Source organism: Harpia harpyja, chromosome Z, assembly GCF_026419915.1.
Source record: "Harpia harpyja isolate bHarHar1 chromosome Z, bHarHar1 primary haplotype, whole genome shotgun sequence".
NCBI lineage: Eukaryota > Metazoa > Chordata > Aves > Accipitriformes > Accipitridae > Harpia > Harpia harpyja.
Window position 1 is genome coordinate 102,378,366 of NC_068969.1, and position 14,333 is coordinate 102,392,698.

Genomic DNA, 14,333 nt, shown 5'->3' on the forward strand with positions numbered 1-14,333 from the left:
TGAGAGTAGTCAGAAATCTGTACGGCGTCAATATGTGTCTTTTCAGTTTGACAACTGAAAAAGCGGTGAAGCTGGTCCTAAAGTAGTATAGGATAGCTGTTGTCTTGCCTCCTAGTTAACTGGAACTTTATTACAAGCACTTTGAACATGCAAATAGACACATCTTACTGATTTTTATTTTTATTTCGTGTTGTTAATGTAATATATAAAGCTGATTTTCCGAAAGTGTGTTTCTGTAGTTTGATAAGTTTCAGTGTAAAGTAACTCTTGTTCAAAATTGTATCTGTTGGTATTTTCCATCCAGGGAAGAGCATGTCACTAAAGTGTCTTTGGCTTGTTTCTCCATTGTTGAGTCTAGTTTCTTCTTATTACAGGCACTAAGTTAGGTCTTTAAATTGTGTTTCTGTGTTCATTGGTGCACCTGTCATTTAACCATCTGGTATATTGTTGTACTAATCTTGTTTGACACTATGAAAATTGGTAATGTGTTAGTGTTACATGAGTATTACTAATGTTGATACAATGTCAGGATTTACCACACACCTTACAGTATGTGTGTACAGTATGTGTGTTTAGAGGTTGAATTCTGTCCTTTGCAATGTTTTGTTATATATGAGAAGCTGGGACTAAAATGTGATGTCTGTTTCCCAAATGCCAACAATCTTGGGAGCTTAACCACTCAAAAAAAGAAAAAAAAAAAAAGTTTCTGGATCTTCACGCACATGTACCCTTCCTAGCCTTAAGAGATTTAAAAGGGGAAATTTAGTTGAAATAACATTATTGCTTGGTTTTCTTTTTTCTGATGTCTAATTGCTTATCTACAGGCCTTCCATCAGGTACAAGTGATGTTGTCAAAAGCCCTTTTCAGATGCTCCGACAGCAGATCAGTCTCACAGAAATAATGAATACTAGCCGTTCAGATGCCTCTCAGTTTTTAGAAAATACAGAGGATACAGGGCTGCAGGAGCACACAGATGAGAACTGCCTTTACTGTGTCTGCATTCAGATACTAGGTTATCAGCCTAACAACAAAGTGAACTCTTCATGTAGTCGTACAGGTTAGTGTTCCTTGTGGGGAAATGTGATAAAACTGAATGAAAATACTGAATTTTGTTCATCTTTAAAACTGATTAATCTGTAAGGGTTTTTTTTCTTACTACTGACCTTGACATTAATTCTCCATAATAAGCTCACTGTGCAACCAATGGTATATCTATGGTCATTTCCAGCTTTTCGATTTCTAGTGGTGTTAGTACGACTAGGTGCCTGCGTGTTTTGTGGGTTTTTTTTTTTAATATTTTTAAGAGCTTGCCAAAATACAAAATCTGAAACCTTATTTAGTACTTAAAATCCATGTCCTGAAAACTGACACTGTCAAACTCATGAAAAGTCTGACTTCAAAGCCAGCCTGTACCATAAAACAAAGCAAAGGAAACTGAGGAGCCTGAAGTCAAGCTGTAATTTCTGGGATTTAGTCGTCTTCCTTCATATTTTGAGATTCAGATAGGATTCAGAATTATTTTTTCTTAACCTTCTCTGCAGAGCTTGCAGTTACATACCTCTTTGCAATGTCTGTAATAAAAAGATAATCCAGTAATGGATGCTTAGTAGGAATCCTCACTGTTTTACAGCGGTGTTACACATTCAGGTGGTAGCACATAGAGTACTGTTGGCAAGGGAGATGATGTACAAAATGTGAGGAATGGCCCAGAGAGCTAAATTTGAGCTTGAGTTCAGTATCAAGAAGGGATAGCAAATAAAATCCCAACTGTAGTCTTCAAATAAGGGTGTTAGAGGTGCGGCAGAGCCAGGCTCTTGTCAGAGGCACACAGCCAAAGGACAGGAGGCCATGAACACGTGCTGTAGGAATAGAAATTCTGGTTGAATATAAGAGGAAACTCTTGACAGTGTAACCTAATGTGATTTTCAGGTGAACTCTTCTTTGAGCAAGGGGGTGAACTAGGTGATCTCCAGGAGTCCCTTCAGACTTATTGTTTTTCTGTGGTTCTGTTAAATGCGCTACAATTAAAAGCTTGGATTTTATATTCATTTCTTTAAATCCAAAACACTGAAGGCTGTGGATAGTGAAACATCCCAGAAGAATCTTACTTGTCACATCTTTCTGTTGATGAAGACAGAGCCCTTTCTGTAACACCTGTGATAATTGTATGAACAAAATTATGTATATGCAGGAGCATCTTTATTATGTAAATAGAGCACAGATATATCAATAAGAACTCTATGTGTGATGACGGTTTTTAGGCTTTCATCAGTGTCTAAGAGAGTTGATTATTTTCAGTCAAGTATTTTAAGATTCAAAAAAAGTGATTTTTAGACATTTTGTGTATGATTTGTCCAAAATCCAACATCTGGTTTCCAGCTGGTTTATATGCACAGTACTTAGTGTATCAGTGTTATGCATGCTTACCATTGTTGAAAAATAACAAAAGCATTTGAAGTGAGGAAAAATGTGAATAACAAAGATAAAAACATCTTGTTTATGTCAGATTTTTCAGACATTCCATATACTGACTGGTGTGGGCAGACCATACACAATCACTTAGATGTGCATTCCTCCAAATTTTCTGGAATTTCAGGCTGTAGTGATGCAGTATCCCATGGTTCAGCTAGCAGCACCAAGAGTACAGAGCTTGTACTAGGTAAGTTTGAAAGCCTTATGATTATTAGAGACTATAACTCTTACAGTATTTAAGTACTGTGGAAAAATATACATACTGCAACAAAGTATTGCTTATTATTTAAAAAAAAACAAACAAAAAAAAAACCAAACCAAGAATAAAAACAACCACTGTTTCCAGATGAGAGAATATAATTTTAAGCTCTCCTTTTGCTGTACAGCACTTCTGTGGGTTATTAAATAGCTCTGTATCCGACACGACAAGCAAATTGATTGCCTTTTTTTCCACACTGGTGTTAGTTTAAAAAAAAAAAAAAAGACTAAATTTCTGTAAAGAGAAAGACGCTTCTTTCTTAGCCTTGTGGTTTACATTTTGAATTACCATAATTTCTTATTAAGTAGCTGGTTGCTAACTTCTCCAGTATCTGATAGAAAGAGAGCAGGTAATCACTCACCCAGACAGAACTGTAATTGAATCTTACAGGTTTTTCCATTTATGAAATGGTAGTTTACCTTTTAAAAATATTTCTATGTTAAAATTCCTGAAAATAGTATTTTTTCTGTTTTAATTTCAATGGAAATATTTGTTGATAGCTCAGAATACATACATAAATACGTGTGTGTGTGCGCGCTTTTGGAATGCTAAAACAGACTTACGTGGCGTAAGATTAGCACAATCAAACACTGTTCTGTTTAAACTCCATACTGTTTAATTTGTTTTTCCAGGAGTAAAATCAATCCCAGATGATACACCAGTATGCAGAATACTTCTGCGGAAAGAAGTCTTACGTTTAGTAATCAATTTAAGTAGTTCAGTAGGAACCAAGGGCCATGAAACTGGACTCCTGACGTAAGTTCAATACATTTCAGGTGTTTTAGCAACATTTAGTTGTATGTATTCTCAAAGATCTCTGGGATAGTGATTAACCTTATTTCTGACTTGTCAAAGAACTGTCATGCAGATACAATTGAATGTATCATAAAAGCTAAGCAAAGAATTTTCCTTTAATATTTTTGCTCTGTCTTTAATTTCTTACTCTTCCCCAGTCTTTTTAAAATCAGTAATTCAACTGTAGTGATACTTCATTACATACCCAGTATATCATGCATCTTTTTTAAAGAAACGATAATTCTTTTTTGTTATTTGTGCCAAATATATATCAGATAAGCAGAATAATGAGCTGAAAGTAACTTCTTGAGAAACACAAATCTGCTTTGAGAGAGAATACAACTACTGGAATTAATTTATAGAAAAAATCATGTTAAAATATAGGAATATAAATCCAGGGGCCAAATGTTATAATAAAATCTGTAGATTTCTAGGCTAGTGACATTGGAAACTGATGTACAGCTGCTGAAAGAAAATGTAGAAATGCTCATTTTAGTTTCAAAAATGCTTGCAGGTAATTGTTAGCTATTTCGTATTTTTTTTACTGTTGTACATGTGGGTGCCAATTCTTTGATACACTGTTCTTTTTCTACATCTGTTATTTTAAGACTAGGGGATCTCAGCAATTCTGTACAACTTTCAAATTATATATTCTTTTTTACCTCATTAATATAGATTTCTTCCAGTTTGGTACAAAATAATGCTGTCCTGATTTTCTTGCTTTGTCAGATCCAGAATTTATAATGCCTGTTACTGAAGAATTCTACTTTTGTTAATGATGACAATCAATATCTAATTGAACAGTGTTTTAGAATATGATGGAAGTATGTTCAAGACTTATGAAATCTTGGTGTTTTTTCTGTTTTTCAGAATTAAGGAGAAGTATCCCCAAGCATTTGATGACATATGCCTTTACTCTGAGGTGTCCTACTTGTTAGCACATTGTACATTTCGACTTCCATCTCGAAGGTTCATTCAGGAGCTATTTCAAGATGTACAGTTCTTACAAGTAAGTGGAGGGTCCAAATGCATTGAATGCACCAAAACGTGCCACCTGGGTGCAAGTTTCATGTTCTGAATAAAAGATGCTTTCAGATATATCTTCAAGGAAACCATTTTATAGTGTTTCTCTGGTAAAATCTCTAACATTATTAATACTTCATGTCTTTTTCCTGTAGATGCATGAAGAAGCGGAGGCTATTTTAGCAACACCAACAAGACAGCCAGTAATTGATGCATCAGCTGAATCCTGACCTCTGTCTCATGCAGTGCATTGCATATAGACTTTCTGAAATCCTCAGACAACCTCCGACTGACTGGATAAAAAGCTTGGAGCATCATCTTCTAGACTGTTCCGGAAGCTACTGGTACCTGAAGACTGAACTGAAAACATTTTCTTCCTCAACCAACTACTGCCCCAGTCTTTTGAGCCCTTTGGGGAGTTACTAAACATTACCATAGTTTTAATAATAGTAATTACCAGTATATGCAAGAGCCAAGCACTGAACACCTCCACAAGTTTTCATTTCATTTTCTACCATAAATTTAAAAAAACAGGACAACATGCAGAGACATCTTTTTTGATTGACTTCTGATTCTGTTCCAGAGAAGCAGAACGATGCCTTCCTTTTTAAACCCTGGATATCAGGAATCAGAGAGATGAGGGTGCATTCCATTGCCAGCAATGGGGAGCCATGCTGTAATTGTGGACAAAGGGGGATTAATGTTAACTCTTCTCTGTTGTTTTTTGTACTGTTTATAACACTACTTGGGGGTTTGTAACTTCAGACAGAAAGAAAAGCCTCTGTGAATCTGAGGTTTCCTTTAAGTTATTTTAATATTGCTATAGTTGTAAATCATTTTATTAGCAGTCTCTCCAGTTTCAGTACACTTACATACATACATGTATTTTATCTGAACCAGTTAAGGATTTTCACTACAGTTTGATTTTAAAAATAACAAATCAGTTAAATTTAAAATGCTGAAATCAGATTGTTTTCCCTGAATGATATGCATGTGTTTGCAGTTTCTACACTCATGCTCATATAGTACGAATGTTGGTCTTACTCTAAACTAAAATCCTTTAAAAAGCATGCTTTGTATCAGTTAAATGAATATTGTATAAACTAAACTTGAAGACATTTAATCATTGCTGCTTTTGTGAGAAGACATAATACGAGTGTTTCCCAAGTTCCATGGAAACAGCCTTTTATAAAAACAAAGGTTTATTTGAATATTCAATGGATGAGTGATCAAGCATTGGATAGTACTAATAATTGTAGTGAAAAGCCTTAAGTACCAAATTTTGGAGCAGCAGTACTTATAATTTTATACTGGTATTTAAGACTTGTTTGAGAAGTTAAATGCTACAGTGACTGAAATTGTTGCCTCTATCACATTACTAGTGAGGTTTCTAAATTAATGAGTGCAAGCTTAAAAAAAATAAAGTAAGAATCCCCATCACTTTTATCATGGATCTAAAGATTCAGAAGCCTTTATATGAAGGTAATATAAATATATGCAAATGTGTATATACAGTAGCATGGCCGCCTTTGTTAGAATGCCTGTAATAGAAGGGATTACCCTTTGATTTTGATATAGGTGAATAATTCAGCTGGACTGTACTAAGTAGAACATATTTTTATCCATTCACTTTTACCATTTTTTATAATTGTCAGATTAATACTTAAGTGAAGATAAGTGAAATTTATCCTGATGCTCATAACTGTTCTTACTAGCTATGCTACTGGAGATATCAATTAGTTCTGTGAACAGGAAAACACAATTCCTAGTGAAATGTAGAATTTATTTGTTCTTACTGGAGATTTCATCTTGCCACATAAGCACTGCTTTGCAGCTATCACTTCACTGAGTTCTTATGTGCACTCCATATCATCAGGTTCTGGTAAAGCAGATTGTAAGTTGCTGCTCATAGTCAAATTTAGTTCTTAAGATTTCCTTTTCATGAGTTTTCACTGAAAGAAGGAGCAAAAAGAAACTGATTCAACTCTTCTGTGGTCAGTGACACAAATAATATCTGTGTGTCAAGGCATGTTTGAAATGCTCTGAAAACATACCACACCAGTAACTATTGGACTTCTGTGGTCATAAGAAAGAAACACTTCTGTAAAACCAAAATGTCAAATCACAGTAGACCAAATAGTGGTATAAACTCCAAAGGAAGTAATGTAGTTTTCCCAAAAAAGGGGCTAGCATATCTTATACAGTAGTTTCAAACACTACCTCAGTTCGACTAGAGTATAAGAGATTTGTTTTAACAGCTAGATGGGGTTACATCAACAACTCCATGTTATTTTTCTGCAGTTAAAGCAAAATAAGTTTTATCACCTGTATTTAAAAAACCACCTTTCTTCATTTGTTACCAGCTTAACCCATAGCACTTAATGTAGAAAGCACCATAAGAAGGCCTCTGATTATAAACAGGTAAGCAAAAGCAATGTCAATACACTTTTGAAAGAATCTCCATCCTGAAATGCTTATGTGTTCTGAAGTACTCGCTTGTGTGGGGATCCATGACAACAGAAACTTGACATACAAATTATGGCCTGAAATTCAGTTACGAAACGTGATTTTTTTTTTCTTTCTGAAAGTGTATGAGTGTCAGTAGATTTCAACAAGTATGCATCAAGGATGTAAAGTCTGTACTGTACATAACATACAACATTTCTAGAATTAATTTACCTATTTACATTAAGCTGACATTAATGTTTCATTTTAATTGGCAAATGAAGGGATTCTGTAATTGAAGGAATTTGATATTGGCCTAGTTGCAAACTGTGAATTTCTAATTCTATAGATTTCTTTTTTTAAATATCCCTTTTAAAGTTCTTATTTGGGGGGGTTTGCTTCATGATAAAACTTCAAAAGAAAACATTAGTAAATAAAAATTGTGCTTATATTAACCCTAATAAAGAATCCTTCCACTTCTCCTAGAAAGATTTGCAAGGGAAGCTGACAGGCCACCTGCTTTGTATTTTTCCAGTCCGAACAATTGGTGATACTATCAAATAAATGGTAAAACGTAGAGCATTCACTCACACTATATACAAATACACTTTGATTGCTGTGGCAAAGAAAACTCCTGACTGATTCAATGTGCTAACACAAAATACTTAGCTCTGAGGGGAAAGCCTGTGTGGGAAGGAGAGGCTGGCTGTGAAACCAGTTGCATTTAGTCTACTGCATTAGCTGGTTGATTTTCTTAGTCTCCTTTTACAGTCAGTGGAAAGGGATAGCCCTTTTCAAAGGGCAGAGAGCTAACTAAAGGGCTCCAAATTACTTCCCCGAGGGCCTGTTCCTCTCCACTGAGTGGGGAGGAGGACAAAGCTGGGTGCTGTGAGTGTCCTTTTGGAGAGAGAGACCTTTCAGCTGTCTGAAATTCAGAGATGCAGAATGCTCCCAGCTGTCCTGGATTTCACTTGAAGCTGGAGATGGTCAGACTTTGAGGTGCTTAAGTTGTATGTTGGGCCTGTGGCATGTTGTGCTTGAAACAGTCATTTTTCCTCATCTGACAGTTATTATTTGACCTGACATATGTATCCTAAATGTGCTCTCATTAGGTTTTGTTGTTTTTTCCCAATACACGATGAAGTGCTAAAGTATTTGGTAGTGTAGGGTACAGTGGCTTGGCACACTGACATATGTTGCCCTTATAAACGTTTAAAAAGGCAGCAGTGAGAATCCTGCTCATATTTTTGTCATTTTAATTTGAAACATATGTAGTGGTCTTGAATGAGATTTGTAATTTGCAGTGAGAGACTGAAAAAACCTATAACACCTTTACTAGGCACCTGAAGAGAAAAGTAGCTATTCGAGAAATAGGTAATCAAAGCCTTGTGAGAGATGGAAGAGTTGTTGCTGCTGCTTTGTCTGTGTCCTGGACTTGGTATTTGGCTGTTTGCACTGCAGGAAGCTGCTGTTACTTTGTAGGTGAACATGAGCTCAAGCCAAGCAATCGCAGTGGAAGAATTCTTGCCAGGCTTCAGAGCAGCTCCAAGGTTTCTGCTTGCCTCCCAGCAGGGCTGCACGGAAGTCCTGTTACTCAGTTTCACTGGAGCCAGCTGAAAGCAGGTCCTGTAACTTTTTAAGTTACATTTCTATTATCATGTGCTTATTAAAGGTGTACTAGGTGAGAGTAAAATCTGAGAACTGTAAAAGACCTTTGGGAACATACTAGAAACCATGTTTGTATTTTGCTAGAAGCCCCCCATCTCCTGGTTTTTGTTTAACTCCCGATTCTGGTTCCCTGGATTGTTTTGTTTTCAACAGATGTGTATGTTCAGTAAAGAATGTGGATTTTTTTGGACTATTTTTGTAACATGGATGGACAGCAATGCCACAGGATGCAGAAATTGCACATTTTGCTTGAGTTGCTTTGTAAAATACACTATTTTATTTGAGAAATGTAATTTATGCCAAAAAGTGTAACATGCCATTTTGCCACTGAATACTGTGTTTTAGCATAAGATGCAATGTCTAAGGGAGGAAAAGCCAGACATTTTGTAGATTTATTAGAAAAATTGTTCCAATACTGGGCTGTCAGCATCCCTAAAACTGCATTGCAAGAGATTATCTAAATTAACCATTCTGAGGAGGGAAGGGATCAAGGAAAATCTCAAGACTTACTCTCCCTGTCCTGTGTGGTCTTTTAATTTAGTAATACGCTGCTACATATTTGGAGGTTCTAGTGTTTGTAGGTCACTGAACAGACATTGAAATCTGATTTATATTGTATACCTGTAACATAAAAAGAAAAAGTATTTATATATTTTCCGTAAGAATATTGCATTGAGCTGTGTATAATTTAAACAGAGGCTTGTCCCAAAATGGTATTACCCACTTTGATTTTTTTTTTGGGGGGGGGGTTTCTGGTTTTTTTTTGTATAGTGTGTACAGTTCATGTCAATGGGCATTAAAAGCCTCCTGAAGCATAATCTTGTCAAAGGGATGCATTGTTAATAAAATGTACTTAAACTTCTTATAGTTGTTCTGGTCTTGTATGTACCACTCGGTACTAGAAATGGGTTGGAATTTTATTTATATTTGTAAGTTACTAATTAACTAGAACAACCTGATATTTTTGTCAAATTCATTTTACATTATTGCTTTGTAAGATGTCTTATAAAAATATAAGGGGACTCCTTGTACACCATTCTTATTTTTAAAATTTAGCATACTGATTGATACTGAGAATTAATAATTTTCCATTATGTGATGGTTTAAGTATTAGCATTTCAACAACTGCTGTGAAAGTTGAATTATAAACAAAAAAAAGTTTAGAGTTTTGAATTCATTCAACTATTAATGCAAGACAGATGTCTTAAAAATATGAAAACTATACATGCCTCCCCACTGATGCAAAAATACTTTTCTAATCTTTAGTTCTAGTGCCTGGACTGTACTCTTTGACAGGCAGGAAGGCATTATCCTCCCTGGAATCCTCTGTGTGCTTTTAAGCACAGGTGGTTTCATGAAACACCACCCATCAGGGCCAGCAAGGGGAAAGGCTTATAGATAGAGAGGAGCTAACTTCTCATCACCTTGCCAAGCAATTTGGTACTGGGTAAAGTGTTTCCTTGTTTCCAGATAATGAAGTTTCACCAGTGCAGGATCTCCTGCAGAAAGACCAAGGGAGCTGAGGTGGAAACTCTCCACAGGCCAATGTGTCTCACCCCACCATTGGGAAGGCACAACTGGCCCCACATTGCCTGCACCTGCATGCATACCTCCATTCACTCCTGGGGCTGAATTACCACAGCCAAGCCCTGGTGGCAGCTGCTTTTTCAGAGGTAGGAATTTGCGCTTTGTTACAGCTGTCCTCTGGTGTGAGGAACTGCAGCATGTTGAAATTTAAAATGTTTCATGGGATGGTCTGATCTTTTTGACCAACTTCTGTATCAGAATTCCTTAGATGTGTAACTCTTGATTTAGGATACCTTTTAAACCTTTTTAAATAAACAGGCCTTTCTTTGAAATGCACAGCTATGAAGTTGCTACTTTGGTAGTGGCAAAACAGCTCCCTTCTGTTTATTGGCCTTTTTTCCAACAATAAAGCTTTTAAACTACGCAAGTACATGCGATGTGGTGAAAACACTTCGGAGAAGTTCTAGGTCACAAAGATACTGTGGTATCAAACTTTCAAATTCACTGTAACATAGAGGGAAGAAAAGTTTCTCTGGGATGTCTCCATTGAATAGCATCAGCTTCCTCTCTTACCTCCTTATTCTCTGTCAAACTGCAGTTCAGCTAAATGGGACCAGCCATGTTTCCTTACTCCACTGTCTGAAGGCTAAAAGGAAGGACCATGCTGCATTTTTTTTTTTTCCTATGTCTCAAGTAAGTCTGTGTGACCTACACGTGGACACAGAACAGTGTGCATTGACTGGATAGTGAACTGTGGTTAGGGGTATCTGTGTGTTTGCACTCCTGTTTGTACCTCTCCTTTGCCTGCCTGAAGACTTCTCCCCCTGCAGTCAATGTGTGTCTCAGCCAATGTCTATGTAAGGTCTTAACTGGTCTTCCTGTTGCAACATTACAGCAGTGTCTATAAACAATAGTATAAAACCTAGATGTGGTTCAGTATCAAAACTTGTTTCTGCCTGCAGCTGCTTAGTTTTTAGGAAGTATGATTAGCTAGTTAATGCACTTGTCTTCCCTATGTTTGAACAAATTAGCTGAAGATCAAATTGTAAAAAACACTTCATTTTTTCCCTTTTGAGAACTGCTTATTCTGTGCTCTTGTTGCAGATGGAGTTACGCACTTCACTTGCAAGAGAGAAGCAACAATGTACTTTATTGATCAAGACAGTGAGTTAACAAAGCTCAGTGGTAAATGCGACAGTGGTTTACAGGATTCGAGGGCAAGGTATGCTTCAGTATTTACCGCATAGAGGACACTTAGCTATGACTTCAAAGTTTCAGTGCTCTTATTCCCAATTCACTTACTGAGAATCTGTTGCGGCAAGGAATCTCTCAACCTTGAGGAGTAACCTTGAGAGGTGTCCCTGCTCAAGGGGAGATCCTGCTGTGCAGTCCACTGCTGTGCAGGAGAGCTCAATGGGCCCTGGGCTAGCTGTCTGCTATTTATGGAGTAAGATAATTGACTTATAGTGATATTTGCATACCAGCCATATTTTGGTTGGCACATGCTCCATTAGCCCTTGGCTGTTGTGTTGTTACCTGTCTCCCCTGAATCCACTTTGAGCTGGATGCTGCCATTCCAACCAGACGCATCCATTATGACCGCCACTGGTGGTTATTGCTTGAGTGGAGTTATGGGCAATAGAGTTCAGGCTGGGGCAGGGGGAACACACTATCACAGCTCTTAAGTTGAATTCTTTTGTTTGTGAAAGATGCTGGACAGCATCATAATTAGGCAAAACCAAAGGGTTCCTTGTGCACCGAGGAGGTTAATCTGATGAGACTTTCAGATAGAATTACAACTATTCTGATTCATTACAAATACACAATTTTTTTAAATCAGAATGGAAGACCTAAATGTACCAGTGCCTACTGTAGGGATTCTAAGCATTACAATGAAAAATATATATGTGTGTGTGTATATATATATTTTTTTTTTACATGCAAAAGTAGTGTTGGAAGATCTAGCTGATATGCAGCCTGAATATGATGTTCTTCACAAATGGGATTTATACACCTATGCATCTGACTACTGTGTCTCCTTACCAGGTTGATTGGGGCTTGCTATGTAAGTGCAGGGGTTAATGCCAAAAGAAGTGAATTCATGTGCACAAGCAGAGAAGGAGTGCCATGGCAACAGGTCTGCAAAGAGGTGTCCCGCTGGAAAAACAGTTCTTTTCCACTCTCCACATTTCTTTGTTTAGCTAAGAGGATTTGGGGGGGGGGGGGGGCGATTTTAAAGGGTGATTCTTCCAGGCAAAGAAGGCAGATGTGTGAGGAGTCCCAGTTACCAGAAATGGGAGCAGCAGCCCACTAACAAACAGGGGCCTGTACTATAAAAATCTGTTTTCAAGTGTAGTTAGGTAAAGTAAAAGCAGGATGATCATTGGATTTTAGTGCACAGGGTTAACTTCTCTAGGAGTGTTAAGTTCCTTCTAATCTTTCAGTAATGCACCACACTGAATGCAGGTAACCCTTCCACGTTGATTCCTTACATCATTTGAGAGAGGGAAAATACAACCCACCATCCCACTGTTACTGGGCTGAGGCAGACTCTGAGCTGGGTAGTGCTCCATGCACAGCTGCACAATACACACTAGCTAGGAGTGGCCAGAACACGGAGTAAGCGCACACAGAATACTGCAAGTGGAATACCCTCCTTGAGCACAACAGCCTACCTGCTTGTTTAACTTGCTCCTCTACTTTCCAAATAAATTTTTAATCACTGCAAAATATAGTAGTTTTCTGCATCAGGCTATGAGAAACTGCTGTGATCTAACTTCATACATAATACAGGCCACAAAACAGCCTGCAAATCTTACATAATCCTATAAATTGTGATGAAACCATAGCACACATCACTCCTGTGCACAAGTCAGTATTTTTAAACTAGTCCTGAAGCAAGAGCATTGCAGTGTTAACAGAAGTTGGGCTTGTGAAAGCCTTCATCAAAAGAAGCTGTTGTGGTTTTAGAAATTCTTATTTATATTGTGTAACCAAATACTGGATTTACTCAAGGGAGGAGAGGACATCAAAGCCTCCTCCCTAGGCAGTGCACATCTGTTTGTGAAATATATCTCAGACTGGTCTTTCTGCCAGCTGTTTCTCTGGGTGTTGAGGCAGCATCTTTATTAAAAATATCAAAGTAGTAGTGTGGCTGGTACAGCACTACTGACAGTTCTGGCTTGCTTGGTTCTAGTGTCTCTGGTATATGATAGGGATCAGATTCAACTGCAAGATGAGAAGAATAAGCAAAATTTTCAAACCAAGTATGAGTCTGAGGTGTAGGTGTGGGTGTAAAGTCTCTCTCTTCATTTTCATTAGGGTAAATCCAGGAAGAATTGTGACCACCAATCTTATCTTCTGTTGGTGTTGAAGACAACTGGCTCCATGGATGTAATTTCTGGGCTTCAGCCTTATTGTCCACTGCTAGCATGTCAGGAATGCAGTCACTTATTTTCAATACTTTCTCAGAACTGATCTACAAGAGAATCATAAAACAAAAAAATTACTCAATGAAAGAAGCCCAGAGTAAAGGAAAGGGAGTGATTACTTCAAGCACTTCTAATATCATCTTACAGGTTTTTTTTAGTTTAGATTTTTCAAATAAATGAACAGAATTTGAAGGAAAACATATGTACAGAATGTTCAATGGAAGCTGCATTTTATGTGGTATTTTTCAGAGTACTTATTTAGAGATTTCTTTTTTAAGTTAGTTCCATATGACTACATTTGAAGAAGGAACCATGCCCCTCTGCTTTAAAGACTTTGGCCAGGTTTTTGATGTGTGTGGTTTTCAGTCTGAACCACCAGCAACTACAAGGCAGCAGCATGGGTTGTTAGGTTGTGCAGACTCCTCCCTCTGGTGCTATCGTTCAATGAACACCCAAAACCAGCAGCAGCCCCACGCCTGCCAGGGTAAAGACATGCTCCCTGTTTTGCGACCCCCTTGCACACAGCATGGAAGTAGCAGCTCCCAGTTTAAAGGGCCTACGGAAGAAGCTGAAGGCCTTTTGGCAATCCTTTCCTCCCAGCCAGACCTGGCAGAACCCCCTGTATCCTCCCAAGGGCCAGCAAATGCATCACTCTGCTGTGCCCTACCACAGAGGGTTGGATGTTTGGGGCAGGAGGAGTGGGCAGATACAG

The 14,333-nt window shown here is 37.7% G+C and overlaps 2 protein-coding genes across 9 annotated transcripts in view; one reads left to right on the top strand and one right to left on the bottom strand.

Annotated features, from left to right (window-relative positions):
* Nucleotides 1–9,526, top strand: part of RICTOR (RPTOR independent companion of MTOR complex 2) — an 89,614-nt gene extending 80,088 nt beyond the window's left edge. For both annotated transcript variants that reach the window (XM_052778819.1, XM_052778820.1), the window contains 5 exons: nucleotides 825–1,058; nucleotides 2,508–2,660; nucleotides 3,365–3,488; nucleotides 4,398–4,536; nucleotides 4,706–9,526. In XM_052778819.1, the coding sequence (XP_052634779.1) occupies nucleotides 825–1,058; nucleotides 2,508–2,660; nucleotides 3,365–3,488; nucleotides 4,398–4,536; nucleotides 4,706–4,780 (725 nt within the window). In that variant the 3' untranslated portion in view covers nucleotides 4,781–9,526. The remainder of the gene's footprint in view (nucleotides 1–824; nucleotides 1,059–2,507; nucleotides 2,661–3,364; nucleotides 3,489–4,397; nucleotides 4,537–4,705) is intronic.
* The window catches only part of OSMR (oncostatin M receptor), a 35,563-nt gene continuing 29,858 nt past the window's right edge, over nucleotides 8,629–14,333 (bottom strand). For all 7 annotated transcript variants that reach the window (XM_052778826.1, XM_052778825.1, XM_052778822.1 and 4 more), the window contains one exon: nucleotides 8,629–13,668. In XM_052778826.1, the coding sequence (XP_052634786.1) occupies nucleotides 13,219–13,668 (450 nt within the window). In that variant the 3' untranslated portion in view covers nucleotides 8,629–13,218. The remainder of the gene's footprint in view (nucleotides 13,669–14,333) is intronic.